Source organism: Camponotus floridanus, unplaced genomic scaffold (assembly GCF_003227725.1).
Source record: "Camponotus floridanus strain SB8 unplaced genomic scaffold, Cflo_v7.5 scaffold39, whole genome shotgun sequence".
Taxonomy (NCBI): domain Eukaryota; kingdom Metazoa; phylum Arthropoda; class Insecta; order Hymenoptera; family Formicidae; genus Camponotus; species Camponotus floridanus.
This window is the reverse complement of record NW_020229536.1, coordinates 767,643-784,768: the sequence shown is the minus strand read 5'-3', so window position 1 is coordinate 784,768 and position 17,126 is coordinate 767,643. Positions and strand designations below refer to the sequence as shown.

General features: G+C 33.7%; 5 protein-coding genes and 1 non-coding gene across 13 annotated transcripts in view; 3 read left to right on the top strand and 3 right to left on the bottom strand.

Annotated features, from left to right (window-relative positions):
• Positions 1-489: 489 nt before the first annotated feature.
• Positions 490-2,995, top strand: LOC105249502 (general odorant-binding protein 69a-like). 2 transcript variants are annotated; one of them, XM_011255021.3, is made up of 6 exons: positions 490-834; positions 1,506-1,593; positions 1,851-1,903; positions 2,041-2,185; positions 2,649-2,713; positions 2,795-2,995. In XM_011255021.3, exons 1-6 carry the CDS (start codon positions 775-777, stop codon positions 2,810-2,812), a joined length of 429 nt encoding a protein of 142 aa, XP_011253323.1. In that variant the 5' UTR covers positions 490-774; the 3' UTR covers positions 2,813-2,995. The 2 variants fall into 2 exon arrangements, with proteins under 2 accessions (XP_011253323.1, XP_011253322.1); XM_011255020.3 differs by having other exon boundaries at positions 575-834; positions 2,041-2,197.
• A 1,318-nt stretch (positions 2,996-4,313) lies between these two features.
• LOC105249504 (general odorant-binding protein 56a-like) lies at positions 4,314-5,854 on the top strand. Its single transcript, XM_011255024.3, has 6 exons — positions 4,314-4,484; positions 4,735-4,828; positions 5,027-5,118; positions 5,192-5,294; positions 5,604-5,668; positions 5,742-5,854. Exons 1-6 carry the CDS (start codon positions 4,398-4,400, stop codon positions 5,757-5,759), a joined length of 459 nt encoding a protein of 152 aa, XP_011253326.1. The 5' UTR covers positions 4,314-4,397; the 3' UTR covers positions 5,760-5,854.
• Positions 5,697-11,742, bottom strand: LOC105249503 (nodal modulator 1). Its single transcript, XM_025411315.1, is given in 15 exon segments — positions 5,697-7,114; positions 7,203-7,565; positions 7,646-7,769; positions 7,885-8,030; positions 8,101-8,293; positions 8,448-8,895; positions 9,143-9,324; positions 9,426-9,702; positions 9,791-9,875; positions 9,877-10,200; positions 10,313-10,466; positions 10,545-10,711; positions 10,913-11,035; positions 11,365-11,464; positions 11,543-11,742. Coding segments are annotated over 15 exon segments (3,558 nt in total). The 5' UTR covers positions 11,701-11,742; the 3' UTR covers positions 5,697-6,400.
• Positions 11,560-13,046, top strand: LOC105249505 (UPF0587 protein C1orf123). 3 transcript variants are annotated; one of them, XM_025411317.1, is made up of 3 exons: positions 11,560-11,723; positions 12,070-12,259; positions 12,332-13,046. In XM_025411317.1, exon 3 carries the CDS (start codon positions 12,353-12,355, stop codon positions 12,839-12,841), a length of 489 nt encoding a protein of 162 aa, XP_025267102.1. In that variant the 5' UTR covers positions 11,560-11,723; positions 12,070-12,259; positions 12,332-12,352; the 3' UTR covers positions 12,842-13,046. The 3 variants fall into 3 exon arrangements, with proteins under 3 accessions (XP_025267102.1, XP_011253327.1, XP_011253328.1); XM_011255025.2 differs by lacking the exon at positions 11,560-11,723 and adding an exon at positions 11,822-11,983; XM_011255026.2 differs by lacking the exon at positions 11,560-11,723 and adding an exon at positions 11,835-11,997.
• Positions 12,868-12,980, bottom strand: LOC112638867. The gene has a single exon (XR_003123195.1). It is a non-coding gene; the product is annotated as a U6 spliceosomal RNA (small nuclear RNA).
• A 3,111-nt stretch (positions 13,047-16,157) lies between the features above and the next one.
• LOC105249506 overlaps positions 16,158-17,126 on the bottom strand; it is a 77,568-nt gene continuing 76,599 nt past the window's right edge. For all 5 annotated transcript variants that reach the window (XM_025411316.1, XM_011255029.3, XM_011255030.3 and 2 more), the window contains one exon: positions 16,158-17,066. In XM_025411316.1, the coding sequence (XP_025267101.1) occupies positions 16,825-17,066 (242 nt within the window). In that variant the 3' untranslated portion in view covers positions 16,158-16,824. The remainder of the gene's footprint in view (positions 17,067-17,126) is intronic.

The window sequence follows — 17,126 nt, the reverse complement described above, 5'->3', positions numbered from 1 at the left end:
GTGTGTGACCTGGCCTAGAATCGAAAGCTTCTATGCTGAGGAGACAGTAATTTATCTTCGCGATGAAAAGAGCGCGCTATATCGCATTTGGTATTACGCTATATAGGGCGTTTATTCCGAGGCATTGTTGATTCTATTCTATTTAACAATGCACGTCGTTGAAGAGAGAATCGCGTTCTTGTAATTAAAAATGCATGAATTTAATTCAACAAAGAGACCAATTATAAATCAACGATCATCAGACTCTCCCGACTGTTCAATCGTCATTGTTCAAATTTGCGCCGTTTTTTATCTCTCGCGCAAAGTGCATTTAACGTTGTGTAAATTTACAGTGACGTTTAATTAAATTTTCATATCGAAATTAATATCAAACAGATCCAGTATCGATTTGTATAGCGCGAGGGCGGCGGACGAGAATCAGAGAGAAGGAGAGCAGCTCGCGACCTGCTCTCGAATCACAGCTTCCAGAGGGGCGCGCAGCTTCCATCTCCGTCTCTCCCTCGGCCTCTGGGAACCTATACTTCATCCCGATCCCCGACCGACCATCCACATCTATCTCTCTCTTTCTCTCTCTCTCTTTTTCTCTCTTGTCCCCGACGTTCAGTCGGATCGCACCCTCGCCTCGCGCGCAGCGCGCACTTCGCACGTTCACGTCAGTCGACACGCGCCGGAAACGTCGTCGGCAAAGGGAGCACGCACCATCAGCAGCAGTAGCCAGTAAGGAGAAAGATCCGCGAAGTGATATAAGGACAAGAGGTTCGAGAGATATCAAGGATGAGGTTCCTCGCGGTCGCCATGGGTTTTCTCTTTCAAGCGTGGATCGTCTCATGCGGGGTACGTGCGAAACGGTGGTGGTGATCTGTCATCAAGATGTAACTTGGATCGAATTCGCGAATGAGGATTATATCCCCTCAAAAATAATCTAGTGCAAAAAACATATAAAGAGAAAATTAGAGCAAGTAATTGATGTAGAAAATTTATTGCCCGTTTAATTTTTATAAAGTCTTCTCTATATCGAAAAGTTAGAACTGAGACTATATCTCTGACAGGGATGAAGAAAGATAAAATTCTTTTTATAGCTATTGATCTTGGATGGCCAGGAATGAACCGCGCGTTCAACATCACGTACGATGTTTTCTTTGATGCTATTTTTCGTATTGAAGTAATTTTGTTTTTCTCACACTAAAGCCAAAGAAAATTCGAGTTCTTCGTCTAGCATGAAAATGTTTCAAATCAACAAGAGATAGCATCATCGTCTTCTTTTCTATTTTATTTTTTTCTATGAAAATCACGGAAAATAATTTTACTAGAACAATATTAAAATCATTATTAAAATAATTATAAAAATAATTAAATACTTACGATGGTGAAATTAAAGTAACAAAAAAAGAGATAATTAATTACATTTACAATGATGCTTTTTCCGCTAAGTGTGAAAAGACACTTATCATGACTCTACAACTTATTTCATAATTTTAACAACATTAATCTCGTCCATTTTACAGACGAGACCGAGCTTTGTTTCCGATCAGATGATCGCGACTGCGGCCAGTGTTGTAAATGCCTGCCAAACGCAAACGGGAGTTGCTACAGGTATTTCATTCAACGCGAGAGTTTGTTCACCTCCAACTTGAAACTATCGATCGGATCTCTCATTTAATCACGCGGCGGCGCATAAAATTGAATACACCCCTGTTGTTCTACCTGAAATTAAATAGGAAAATTTTTACAAAATTAATAGATGTTTCAATCGATTAATCATTTCACGTATCCACGATAGCCTTAAAGAATTTATGACGAAATGTGTGTATGAAATATATCAACAAGTGCATATTGAATCCTTCTTTCAGCCGACATAGAAGCGGTAAGAAACGGTCAATGGCCAGAAACACGTCAATTGAAGGTGAGTACGCCACAATTACATTTGAGTATAAACAAATCCCGATATTAATAATATATACAGCCGACGAAAATGTGTAAAATATGTAAAATGCCAAAGGGGATTATATCCGGTCTTTCTGATTTCCGCGCTGATTTCAGTGCTACATGTATTGTCTCTGGGAACAATTCGGTCTGGTCGATGACAAGAGAGAGCTAAGTCTGAACGGTATGCTGACATTCTTCCAAAGAATACCCGCCTACAGAGCTGAAGTCGAGAAGGCGATCAGCGAATGCAAGGGGATCGGTAAATATTTGGGTATCTGTGTTTTCTTTTTCGTTTGTCTCTTCGATCGATTGCGTGTGCTCGAAACTTATGAAATCGCGTTCAATCTTTTTTTTCGAAATAAATTTTAGTTTAATTATTTCAAAACTGAGAGATTCTTAAGTTAAGCTTGACAGCTCAAGAGATAGAATGTTGTTTCTAATGACACATTTCAACCGTAATTAAATTTAAAATGATCTAGAGAAAAACTATCAAACTAGTACATCTAGTTAGCTGATGTCGCAAGCCTCTTCAGTTTTGAAAATTTTTAATGTTCAATCAGTTCTATTAAATTTGTGAACTTTTTTTAAATTTAATATTATTAATTTTTTAATATTATTTAATATTAATAATAAAATTTTATTTGGATTGTTTAATTTCGATTACACACGATCCTTCGTATCGTATCTCGTAAAACGATTAATCGCCATTTTTTCGTTCGCAGCAAAGGGTGATAATTGCGAATACGCGTATATGTTCAACAAGTGTTACGCAGAATTGTCTCCGAGAGTAAGTGACTTTAAATCATATCAAATTGATCATATATTATACATATATTATTCGTTATCTCATGCGTGATTCATGTTTCAGACTTACTATCTATTTTAATGGATCGTGGGAGGACAATGGCAAACAAGAAGACCAAAAACAAAATGCTCAAAATACAATTTCGCCGAATGTGTGTTAAGACTTTTACGTTTAAATCACTTTCCATATAACTACTGTACGCGCCCTATTGAGTAAATCGTACATGATGTGTCGATGAAATAAAAAATTCAACGATCTAATCGATATATCCTGTATTTTCCTGTATATCCTGCATTTTTTTTACATCTTTTTACTACTCGCCGCAAAGCGCATGAATCGACTTTCCAAGAAAAGTAATTTAAAACATTCAAAAATTTTTCCAAAAATTGCATATAAAAATTCAATTAAACATAGATAATAAAAAATATTTAAAAAATACTTACACAAACAATATATGTAATTTATATAAAGTGTCCATTGGAATGTTTGGCAGATGTGATTGATATAAATTGATGGCGCTCTCGTTGATAAAACGGAGTTTGATACTGCGATAGTAGAACGTTCCAATTGCCAGTTGAGGTCATACTTGATGATCGAATGCAATGAAAGAAGAGGTCTATAACTGTAACATACTTGAAACATTCATTCATAAACGAGTCCCTTGACGATCGGGAATAGAAATAGCGCTGCGGCTTCAGCCAGGAGAAAAGCTCCGACACTGAGCAGGCAGGATGTGAATACTTTCCGATGATACTAGCAACACAAAAGAGAAAAAGAGAGATTATTATTGGATTACTAAAAAAAATCAAAATGAATTTTTTTTTATAAATAATTAATGGCTTTCGGACTGGTTAATCGCAAAATTCTTGTGGCAGTAAAATTGTATAAAACCAATATTGCATACGATCTCTCTTCTAACGCAAAGTTACACAACACACGGGATGCTCTTTGTGTGACTGTAATTAAAAGACACTTGATTTGAAATAGTATACAATATACGCTGATCTGGATGCCAGGCGTACATAATTTTGAGAAATACTGAAATTACTGACTCTCCACGGAACAACGTGAAAAGATAATTGTTAATTAGGAAACACTGGATATACTTTGACGATTCCTAAGTTAAAATTATATGTATGTTTACCGTCACGCATCTCGCTTGCGACTAACGTATTATGCAAAGTATATCGTAAATTTTTTCTGAAATTTTAAACAATTTCAAGCTTCTTTCTCTTTTGGGACTCTATTAAATTTCTTCGCCAAGAATCTATTAAGAATAAAGAACAAATTATTAATTATTTTATATAGAAATATTTTATATAGAAACTCCTAGTTCTTTGTAAAAAAAACTAATGAAAATATAATCTCAAGGTTGCATTTTAAAATATTTTTTCAGAAAAAAATTTATAATTAAATGTAAATAAATTTTTTTATTGTTTATAACATTTTCTCTCTGCATTTCCGATTCTTAGTTAATCTCTTTGTTGTTCGCGCAATTCGCCGGTAATTGATTTTTACAAAAGTATGTCTTTACCAGACAATTATTATCTCCCACCTAGTGCCCGCAGAATTCGTATAAATTCTCGATGATCCTGCACAACTGTGCACTAATAATTTTAGACGAGTGAGAATATTTTTGTCTAAATACGATTTAATTGTGCGCGAAATGAAAAAAATGGCGACAGAAAATTTAATACTTATTTGTGCCTTTTTAATTGTCACACAACTCGTCATAGTTCATTGTAATGAGGCAGTGAGTAAAAATCCAATTTTTAAATTTGTGAGATCCCTAAAAATCCTTAAAAATCTACCAGCATAAACAATAAAAGAAATTAATTATATATGTATAAATATCGAAAATTCAGAGAGAATAAATTTTATAAATGATAAAATGTCATAATTAAATTTCATATAAATAATAAAATTTAAATGTGAAATTGTTTTCTCTGAAAAAATAATTTAAAATGCAATTTTCACGATCGTTGAAAATAATATTTTTATAGAATATAGATTGGACTACTGTTCACGACGAATTGAGAAAATTAGCTGGAAATTTGCGTAAGAAATGTACCGGTGAAATTAAGGGTATAACGGATGGTGAGTTCTAAAAATATTATATTTAATTATCATTATTTAATAAATGATCTTGCTAGATATTTGTTAATAAGAGAAATGACGGAAAAATTATTTAATATTTATCGAAAATGATTTGCTCCATCTTCTTTTGGAATCTATTATCTACATTTAATTTTTTTACGTGAAATTATCTGAAAATATTAACAATTTTAATCGTAGAGATGCTAGAGGAAGCAGAATTAGGTAACTTTTCTGAAGGCGATAACAAATTAGCATGTTATTTCAAGTGCGTGATGGACAAGGGAGGAGTGGTAAAACAAATTTTTTACAAAATATAAACGTAATAATACAGGTTGAATCGTAATTTTGATTTTTATGATTTAGATGAAAAAGGATGGCAAGATCAACTATAAACTCTTGAGCAAAATGATGCCGGCAGCATACAGACATATTGGACAAGAAATGCTTGACGAATGCCGCAATATAAGCAAGTATCAGTATTTATCGAGACAAAAACGTTGATGTTAACATGCAAATTACATTGCATTGTAGAAAACTTAAAAAATTATTTTATATAATTATTGTATATAATTACTGCATATAATATAGTATATACTATATTATACATAGAGAATTGTTTACTATAAAGAATAAGATATATGTAAAATATCTTATTCTTCGTGAATAGAGCATTATATAATAGCCATCAAAACGAATCTCTCTCATTGCATTAAATAATAATGCATCATTTAAATGATTAAATTATATCTTATGTAATCATCTTTGTAATTTTTAGGTGGTGATGACAAGTGTGACGTAGCTCTCAACTTCAACAAATGCATGTATAGGGCGAATCCTGTGGTAAGTAAGAAAATATAATGCACAGTAATTTCTACTACTATGTGTTATTATATCTCATTGCATTTCTTTTCAGGCGTACTTTGTCATCTAAATATTGATTATATAAGTAGAAGTAATCCCCTCCTCCCCAAGATTATCATTCGTAAATTTAAGAAAATAAAGTACTGAAAAATCCTTTGTTCTCTATTCTTCGTTCTTACATTAATTTGCGAGATAAAGTAAAATACTTGTTTAACAGAGTAAGAATCAAACATTACTCATTCCATTAAAGTAAGAATTAAAGTAAGAACGTTTAATAATTTCTAGATTGTATTATACAACAGCAACCTTTATATATACATATATTTTATATTACTTAATAATGCTAACAATTTTTACGTCTCTCGATATACGTAATACGATATAAGGCGATCGTAATTATCTTTATGGATGCTTGCATTTTAATATCTAACATTAAAATACTTTTCTTTTATCTTTGATCATGAAACATCGCTGTTTTAATCCGTCTTTATATAAATACTAACAGTTCTAAATACACCAAGTACCGAAATCTTTTCTTCATGATAGGGACACATACACAATTGTGATAAATATTATCAGCAAACACATTTTTGAGTCATATAAAACACAAATGAGGTACAGAGGATCTTTAAATCTTTGATAATTCCCTTTTTTGAGATCATCAAGAATGATTCTCAATATAAAAGTAATAGGATTGATAATATCATCGATTTATGTCTTTCGCGGCTTTGCCTTCCTCTTGTTGATATTCATTATTTGTTCAACTATAATATCATCCGCTCTGGGATCAATGGGAATAGCTTGAACGGGTGCTCTGGAACTCGGCACAGGCTTGGAGCGTCTTTCGAGCATTGCGTTCAACCAAGTCCACAATTTCTCGCGATTAATGAATGCTAATCCAACCAGCATAATGAATGGCAGTGCAACCACTGAAGTTTGATTCATGTCACTTTGATCGACCTTCCGCTCCGCATTGAACGTCAGCTTGACGTACTTAAACGACGAGTTTGCTTCAAAGTAGACCGGAATAGTTCGATATTTATGCACGGCTTGCGATAGCGATGACTCCAATTGCACAAAGTATTTTCTGCCATCAGCTTGCAACGGTGGGAAGTGCACGAGGAAACCGGCATTGTAATAACCGGCGTTCTTACCAGCGGATTGTTGCACATCCAATTTCGAGATATGCACCGGCGAATCTGGAGCATCCTCCCGACACAGTTTTACCTTAATCGTGCGATAGTGTTCCGGCTGAGTAGACGTGACGTGCACCGAGACGTCCGTACGCGAGATCGGATGAAAAGCAATCAGTCGTAGACCGCGAATATCCTCCTTCATCGGCTGCACTAGTTGAGAACTAGGACTCGTACGTTGTATATGAGCGTTACTTTCTACATTCGGTTTCAAACGGAAGGCGTAGACGCACTAAAATTATTACGAAAATTATCATGCAATGTTCATCAAATAATTAAAGTTGTTACGAAAAATAAATGTAAATAAATAAATTATTTACCATGGGCTGGAGACCGCGGATTCTAAAGTTGCCATTCTCCTCGGTCGTGGCCTCTTCTTGGAGATTGGAACAGTTTCCTTGACCTTGAACTTCGACTAATAGACCAACTTCCGGTTCTCCGTTCAAGGATGTTACAGAGCCATAAGCGCTATACGCGACTCGATTACCGAAAAGGTTCACTTTAACAGTCGCTCCTTCAACAACGTTGATCATCTTCGATGGCGGATCAAAACGATACTCTTTCATCATAGGTCGAAGATAGTACTCGCCCGGAGATAGCGAATTAAATATGAACTTTCCGTCCTCGCCGGTCATACTGTTCTTGCGATAACTTTGACCACCGGACAAAGAAAGCAGCACACCCTGTGTAAATATAGAATTAGTTATATATTTTTTTATTAGTTATATATTTTTTTTGTTAATTTGATAATCTTCGAAAATACCTGCAATGAAGAGCTGTCAGCATGGTCAGAAACTTGCACGATAATTTCGGCCAACTTGTGCGCTAAAAACACTCCCTTAGCATCAGGTCCAGTGATCACAAAACCTTCCTTTTCAGCTGTAACACTATATATACACATATATAGTATAGAAAATTATTATATAATTAGTTAATAACATTAGTTAATAGAAAAATAATATATATATATATATATATATATATATATTTCTCTTGACATACCTATATTCGATTTTTCCATCTAAAGGACCGATACTATAAGTACCGTCCTTCTGTGTAACTAATGTGTGAATCGGAGATTCCTTATCTTTTCCAAATATTTGAATTGTTACACCTTCCAATGGTGGAGATATTTTTCCAGCTATAATCTGAATAATATTTTTGCTTTAACTCATACATAAATCAATAATTATATCAATATATAATCAATATTTTTACCTTTCCTAAATCACCAATGAAATTTGCGATGTCATTATGACAATCATTCACGCCAAAAACTTTTAAAGATGGTGGATTGAATAACAAAATGTCAGATAGTGGAGTAATAGTGTACGTGTTATCCGTTTTCGCCTTAAACTCAAATTCGTATTTATATACGTTGTCTTTTTTTACAGGCTTCAGTGGATCAATCCTGTCCAAAAATAAATTAAATTAAATATAATAAAAATATGCACTCTATCCAAAATCAATGCACAATGATAATATTATATCAAATATAATAAAATAGAATAAGATATCTAAAAACAATTTATTAAAACATTCAAGGCAAATATTGGGCTACTTACGTAACACTATCGCCTGCATCTTCGATTTTTATTTTGAGATTACTTTGCGGACTCGTGCATATAATATTTCCTCTGTGAGTATGCTCGGTGGAATGTAGCAAGATCGGGGAAAGATTACTGGTGTCCCAAATGTAAGAAGATTTATCGTATACATGGCAACCTTTCGGGACGAAAGTGTATGCGCCAGATTTAGGCACACAATGTCTTGTACTGCCTTTGCTCAGAGGCAGAGTGATCAGTTTTGTATTATTTGGTTCGGAGTATTCAACGGTGGTGTCGTGAGAAGAAATGAAGGTGATGGAGAAGCCGGTTTGTTTGAAAGGCGGCACTTCCGCACGTTCCGATGTTATCGCAATTCTGTAACTGGGATTTTCCCAGCAAAACACGTCGTTGTCGATCAAGACTTCGTAGTGACCGGGTAATACATCCGTGAACTGATATTGACCATCTGCATATTGGAAAACGACTTTACAAACAAGATAGATAATATCATATCCAAAAAAAAGTTATTACTGCAATAACAAATATGTATGTACAATAGATATTAGTTATTTAAAATCGCAAGCTCAAAACAAATTCAATTTTGAATTGAACAGATTACTTCTATTTTACAAAATCATATTTGTTATTACAGCACAAATTATTACTGTTGAAAAAAAATTTATGATAATTAAAGAGGATGTTTATTAGCTTACCTTTAGCTTGTACCGTCTTTATTGTAACTCCATCAAGTATTTTTAATGTGACAGAAGCTTGACTGCAATCTGTCTGTGACAAACAATTTACTGTTCCCGTTAATGTAGCCTTTAATTGCAAAAAGTTTACATCAGTAATTGGTTGAGATGTTACATCAATCATTTGTTGCAGTGGATAGAATCTAGAAAAAAAATAATAAAGCTTTTATATATAATCATAATTTTAATTAATATTATGATTTTATCAATTAATTTCATGCTTCTTATATTTATTTTTACTCACTGTAAGCCCTTAGTTTTCTCTTCTGTGCTCACAATTACGCTCAACTGATATTTATCTGGGGCAAGATACACAGAATATTCTCCCGTCTTCTCATCGGTATTAAGTTCTTTGTAGAAAGTAGCAGCTGTATTCTGAACAGATAACTTGCGAAAGTGCAAAGTCCCTTTTGCGGAGAGAGTTACTTTTCCCGAGACTTTATATGCCGAGGGTACCAATACCGGAAACTCAGGCGAAGTCGGTGAGATTTTAACCGTTATCTCGCTAAATTGTACGTTTGCTATAAAGAATAAAAAAGTTATCGACTTATAATGTGTTATTTTAATGTGTTATCTTGCTTAAAAGTTTCGATATGAAATTTTACACACCAGACTCCGCTCTGAGTATATACTGGCCAGTTTTCATGTTATCCAATACATATTTTCCATTTTTATCCGTGACTGCGATCTCTTTTTTGCGACAAGAATATCTTTGCTCCAGGCAAAGCATCACCATTCGTAGAACTACGAACAAGACCGCCGCCGACCGTAAAGCCAGTCACTTTAAACTCTTGAGCGAGGATTACACTGTTGTGACTAACTTTAAAAGATAATTCCGATGGTTGAACGTCGAATTTTGTCTGGGCGCCGGCGTAGTGCGGTACAAGTTTGTAATCGCCAGGTGACACACTGGGAAATATAAATCTACCACTATTGTCTGAAACTACATGACAAAGCGGTTTTTTGGACTCGAAATCTTTAGCTATCGGGGTAGTCTCACACTTCTCCGCAAAACCACTCTATTGTAGGAGAAAAAATGAATTTATATAATTCTTGTTAATAAAATACATCTCAAAATTTAAATTTGGAAATATTACAAAAATGATGAAAAAAAACCAAAACAAATCTTACCCCAAAAAGAATGAAAGATACACCAGCCACTGGATCATTTTCACTGCTGACTTTGCCATTCACATCGTATCCAGATACCACCAGACTACCATCCACAACTTCTGTATTTCCCTCTTGTACAATCACTTCAACTTTATTTTTGTTTATTATCCAGCTAATAAAAATAATTAATATTACATTCTCAATTTGTAACCTTTGATTTAAAATTAATTATCATTTGTTATATACTTACATAGAATGAGATGCAATGAGTATGTACTTTCCAGGTTGAATGGGAGTAAAATAAAATATGCCACCTTCTGCTGTTAGTGTTGATTTAATGGGAACATGTTTATCACTATCTGCATATAAGGAAATAGTAACATCCTTAGGACCAGAGTCAGTACCTAAACTAATTACCTAAAAAATATAAAACAATTCACATTAATTGAATAACTTTATATTTAATTTTTGATAGATTATCAAAAATATATACAATTATAAATTATTTATATCAATAGATTAATACTAAATTATTTAAATCAATAGATTAATATTAATATTTGTTGATCAGATATATTTTTATATTAATAACAGAAAGAGAAAAATAATAGTACTTACACGTCCTGTAATACCAAATCCTTTAAACGTAAAGTTAATATCTTGACTGCAGTCATCCGTAACACCATCTACATTCAATGTTACTTCTGTAGGCTCAAAACTCCAACCTCTAGGGGGATCTACCTAATGTATTAAAATATAGACAATATTTAAAAAATATCTTTTACAATATATAAATTCTAAATAATATTAATCAATTTATTTATATATTAATCAAAGGTAACAATATTGTATTCTTTCTGCAATATTGCAAGTCTCTCTTTCTACTCGAAACAAATATCATGCTATATATATATATAATAATTATTTTTGTACAATAAGAATGTTTTTTCTGTTTTATTTTACAAGCCTATCGGAACCTGGTTTCTAAATAATCTTCATATAACTATCGTGTCCAAAATGCTTAATCAATGTTGTTGTGCAACAGATGACGGTGCATCTTTCTAGGTTACCTTCAACGTGTATTCACCCTTGTCATATAGGGGTAGAAAGTAATATCCGGTATTGGGCGCGCACTCGGTCTGATCCTTCAAACTGCCAGCCTTCGTGTACCTGACGAGTTTATTTCATGAATCGGTGATCCAGTTAGTCGCACCGGGATAACCTCTTAAGAGATGAGGGGATACTTACAGTTTTACGTGCACCTTTGCAAAATCGATGTCGGCGTGACTTTTTAGAAAACCGCCGCATCCTAGAATATCTTGGCCGACAGAATTCACCGATAATGTCGCTAGATAAGCCAGGGAAAATATGATCTCTCGCCAATTCATGCCAGTCCGCTGCCGCATCGTTCGAGCTGTCTGCTTACGAGGTCAAGGTTCAAACGTCGAAAACTCCATCCGTTTTCGCGGAGCGAATTTAATAATCTAATTTTTAATCTAATTACGTAAAGTGACTCGAATCATTATCACGCCTTTGTAATTATTCGACACAAACGTGATGTTACAATTAAGTTACAACGCGCATGTGTAACTTTTCTAAACGAAACTACTAGCTTTTGGGCGCTTCTTTATGGAAGCTCTCGATTCGTCTCTTATCGCGGATCGTAGAATAAAATTACTGCTCGTTGATGTAGATATTTATTTGTAAACATTTTTGTAATATTTAAATATCTCATTCACAATTTAAAATGTATCTTGTAATGATGGAAATAATAGTTTTAGAGACTCGAAGCTGTGACGTCTAGAAACCTGCACTCCGGTTACGGCTCTGTTTGTTTACCATCGAATCATCACCGAGATACTTGCTGTTTGTTGCTTTATAATCGTACCAATATCGATATTTATGTGAGCAATGTGATTTTGTAGGAACTGATATTATAATTCAACTAAAAATCTCCTTGTGCCTGTAAGTGAAGAAAAAAAATCAACCAAAAAATACATTTGATTAATTAACTGATTCAATCCTTTTAAATTTCAGAATAGATATTCTACAGTCATAATGGTGAAAATAGCGCTGCAGATTACATGTAGACTCGATAACATTGAGGAACTGAGGCCATCGGGATCTGAGTTCAGATGGTGTCTAAAGTTCACTTGTTGCAACTGCGGAGAGACATCTGATAAGTGGAACTACGTCTCCTCGGACGACCCGGCACGTCCTGCAGTTCGAGGCAGTGGCGTCAATCACTTTGTGAGCAAATGCAAGCTCTGCTCCCGGGAGAACTCTATGACAATATTAGATGACTCCGTTCGGTGTTTCACCCAGGATGATCAAGGACAATTTAAGACAATTGTCATATTTGATTGTCGAGGAATAGAACCCTCCGACTTTTCCGCGAGGGAAGGATGGGTGGCCAAAGCTGTCGAAGGAGGTAAGGAGTTTGACGAGATAGATTTGAGCGAAGGTGAATGGGAAGACTACTGCGACAAGATCATGCAACCTGTTGGAATATACGAGATTAAGCACAAATTTGAGAGAATTAAGTAGACACATGTTTTGGATGTACAGCAAGTATGCATTTCTATTGCCTAAATTTTCTTTTGCGTGTCATCCTTGCACAGGGGCCATGCTAATCTTCTCTGTATCGTTTCAAAAAGTTTTTCTATTGCCTAAATTTTCTAAGAATCGCTTTCTTGTCACTCAATGAAATAAAATGACGTACCTAAAAGTGTAAATATGTAAAGATACATACAAAAATTACAATTTTCATACTTTTGGCATTTATTATGCATATATTATTAAAGTTATATATAATATATATAAAAAGTATATTAATATAAAATTATAACTTTGTTGGATTTCATTGAATTATGTTAATCTTTGAGCGTGGAGTCTGTATTTGTGATTTCCATCAATAGGCCTTTTCTGTATCTGCTCCTGTAATTAATAAATTAATATCAGAAAAATAATTATTCCAAATTTTATCAATCGTATGACAGATAATAATTTTGTTATATTGATTCTATAAAAAAATTGTATCTTGTTCATGCTTCTGTATCTATATGAATGCAAGCATATCACTAAAATGCACATTTATTTGAAATAGACAACTAATATAACATTCATATGTAAACAAACATAGCTTGCAATATATATTATAGGAACTAACAGTTTTTGAAGTAAAGATGTAATTTTTTTTATAAATTGAAATATTTTTTCTTTTTATATTATATAGAAAATACATTCTATTTGGTAATAATATTGTAGTGAAAGTACCTTTTATTTTCTTTTTTATCGAGGTAAAGAGTAAAAGCAGAACCAATCCAACGACACAATATAATTTATTCATAATCATATAAAAAAAAACCATTTTATTTCATAAATGGCTTAATACACAAGAAATGTTTGCCAACAATAATTCCATCTTTTCTCCAACTATGTTCTTCATACGGTTGCCGACATATACCCTGCGTAAATATTCGAATGACTAGCGTGTCACTTGTGGCAAAGGGCAACATTTGGAACCGTGTGGATTTTCACTGATTTTCACAGATTGACCCAGACAATAATTGCCTCTTCCAAACGCAAACTGTATTCTTGGAATGTCAATACGACCACATGAAACTCATCGAACTTATGACAACATGATATATTAATTTAGCTTACGATTATAAAAGTAAAGTATTACTTGGTTAAAAATTATGTTTCTCTTATATACAGTTTTTTCACGTATAAAATTCTCGAACAACTTTCCCCACTTAACGATAGTTAAGCCTATCGCGTTAAGACTCGTTCGAAGTAACTCCCGTAATTCGTCTTCACAATAAGCTAAATAAAAATCACGATGTTCGAATGGAAATCATCGTGATGTATGTACGAAAATGAATTACAAATTGCGATTCAGAAGAAATGGGGAGGAAAACAATATATGTGACTTCGTTTACTCGACGATTGCCTAATGCACTAATGCTACTGCCGCTATACTTGTCTAATTCTTTCATCATTTACTACGCTTTCTAATATCTAACACAAATAAATATATCGAGCGCGCGTCTTACAATGTCCATCGTTTTTCGGAGAATCTTTAACATATAAATCACATGTATAAGTAACCACTAAAAATTTTTAATCTAACAATCGATAACACTATCAGTCTATTCTCACAAAAATATCACTATGACCGAAAATATCGACGATACAACCAGAGTCTAAAATTACGAATCACAATTTAACAAATAAATAAAATAAACTTTTAAAACATTGCATTAAAATAAGTACATTCTTTGTTTGAAACTAAAACTCATCTGTTTGTATCCAAAAATATAATTTAAAAATATAATGTTTAGAAAAAAAAAAACAATATATATAGATACATAATACATAATAACATAAATTTGTTGTAAATGTTGGAATGCTGAAATATTTGACTCTGGCTCATATGGAAGATTTGTAATTCGCTTGACGTAATTCGAATAATTATTCTAGCAAATCCAGATCCTAAAAACGCTTTAACTGTGATCTAATATTACGAATGTGCATCGCTGCGTGCTTTTTGATCGGTTAAACAATTCTAATCTACTATCTAGCTAAGCTATCGTCTTTGGTATACTAATCTGAGGATGCTTATTATTCTATTTAGAGATAAATGCGTGATCATTCACTGGAGAAAATCTCGCTTTTGGGGATACAAATATCGCATAGAAATAGGAACATTATGAGTAATATGTGTAAGATAATTATGATATCTCTTTTGCAATGAGAACGATTATCTTCGTTCTCTTGTGTAAAAAATAAATGACATTTATAAGAATTTGACGTTTGAAAAATTGGCTTGAAGGGAGGATCGGTTTGACACAATTATGAAGGAAGAAAGCATAGTTTTTTATATATACGTATCACTGATATAATATATACGATGGAAAACTCCACTTAAGTTTGCTTCTTGCATAATTATGTTCAATTAAATTCAAAAAGGAAAGGATGCATGCGTCATATGTATCTGCGATAAATTAAGTTGAAAGAAACGAGAGCGTTGTGAAAAGGAAGCCTTGATTGACATTTTGACCTGTTGAATTTTAAGTTCTATTATAATTTTTTTTTAATTGATTCGTCTGCTCATCGATTTCTAAGCTTATTTAATTTAATTAATCATTTGAGCTTCCATTTTTTTCTATTTTCATGAAATAGTGATAAAAATTAGTTATATCTATCATAGATATAATTAAATTCATATTTTAACAAGCTTATACATATGAAATTTTTACTTATCTCGATGAGGCTCAAACAATCAACCAAACAAGTAAATATCGTTATGTCAATCAGCTCTACCCTTCCTCAATTACGCTCCGATCAGGAGGTTGGGCCATATTCATTTGGGCACGAATCGCGTTTAATATTTTCCTAATGTCTAAATGGCTAATATAAGTTTTAAATTGTGCCTATCCGCTACTAGTATTTCAGCTAAATCCATGACTCTCTAAATCGGTTAGATGGATATATGCTAAATATCTATGCGCTTTTTTTTGATACTGATATATTATTCGTTTGCATGACTTATTTTTTGACATTTTTTTATGATTTTTCATCTATCTTTCTTTATTCTTCTAAAGCATATCAAAGACAGACACCCGTGAATAGGCCCGTTAGATGTTGAGTAATATAAGTTCGATCCTAGAACGCTAATGGGGACTAGGCTCAGGACCTAGTGCAATTTTGAATGTGCTATTAATTTTTTCTTTTATAGTTTCTAAATTTCGTAATATGTTGATATAATATTACATTTTGCATATATATTTATTTGAAAAAATGTCAATTATAATATATTAACAGTAATAATATTAATTGCTATTATATAATTATTTTATAATATATTAATTATTAATAATTCCACATTAGCGTTTCAGGATGAATTTCGACGATTCATGAGAATTTCCCATCATTTTAGAAAATTTTAGAGAGAGCACACTACGACGATAGATCGAACGATGAGAGTCGAGCTAGCGAAAGCTAATCTAAAGCAACAACCGAAAGTCGGCCTATCTGCGCGAAGTTGCAAATTAAAAGATGAAAGGAAAGTTCGTGAGAAACATTAATTATTATTATTAATTGCGTGAAACAAAGAAAAAAGTGGAACAATGCCCAACGAGGATACATGACACTCTCTCAATTTTGACTTTCTCTCTCTCTCTCTCTCTCTCTCTCATACACATACATACACATCATGTAGACGGACAGAAAAATAGAGATTTAATGTGCGCACCCGCACTTAGCCGACCACGGTATCATCGACCCCGAGGAAGATCGCGCTATTATAATAATTCGGTATTCAGCGCGCATGAGGAGAAAATGCTGCAATACTGCTTGATCAATACTTCTCGCGCGCGCGGCAGCTCGACCAATCGGGGATTCGCCAAAGACAGGACTCATAACTTCGATCCTGTTCGGTGTCTTTCCTTCTTTTCCTCGAGGAGTAGAGCCAAATGTCCTAAATTCCTAATTCGCACAGCATAACCGGAAACGAGCCGACCGTTTCAAGGCAATTCATCGGTCAACAGGCTCGTCGGTTCTAGACAAGTTTGCTTCAGGGTGGCTGATTGATCCTCGAGACTGCGTTTTAAACCCTCTATCGTCTGCATCAGCATCTGCCGTCGTAGCTGAGATAGCTGATGCTGGAAAAATTGTGAATCTTGGACGTTGTTTGCGTTTGCTTCGGCCGCTAGTCGTTCTTGTCGCAATTGAGCCATTTTCTCCTTCAGAGATCTTCTCGAATCATCTACACGTGTACAAAATCATTTTATAATAATATTCACAGAAGAAAATAGCTGACAGTTAG

Excerpts from the sequence above, each read along its gene's own strand:
- LOC105249502 (XM_011255020.3), top strand. The coding sequence starts at position 775 with ATGAGGTTCCTCGCGGTCGCCATGGGTTTTCTCTTTCAAGCGTGGATC. Across the intron at positions 835-1,505 it reads CGTGGATCGTCTCATGCGGG|ACGAGACCGAGCTTTGTTTC; the intron begins GTACGTGCGAAA and ends TCCATTTTACAG. Across the intron at positions 1,904-2,040 it reads CAGAAACACGTCAATTGAAG|TGCTACATGTATTGTCTCTG; the intron begins GTGAGTACGCCA and ends CGCTGATTTCAG.
- LOC105249504 (XM_011255024.3), top strand. The coding sequence starts at position 4,398 with ATGAAAAAAATGGCGACAGAAAATTTAATACTTATTTGTGCCTTTTTA. Across the intron at positions 5,119-5,191 it reads TGATGGACAAGGGAGGAGTG|ATGAAAAAGGATGGCAAGAT; the intron begins GTAAAACAAATT and ends TTTATGATTTAG. Across the intron at positions 5,295-5,603 it reads TGACGAATGCCGCAATATAA|GTGGTGATGACAAGTGTGAC; the intron begins GCAAGTATCAGT and ends TGTAATTTTTAG.
- LOC105249505 (XM_025411317.1), top strand. The coding sequence starts at position 12,353 with ATGGTGAAAATAGCGCTGCAGATTACATGTAGACTCGATAACATTGAG.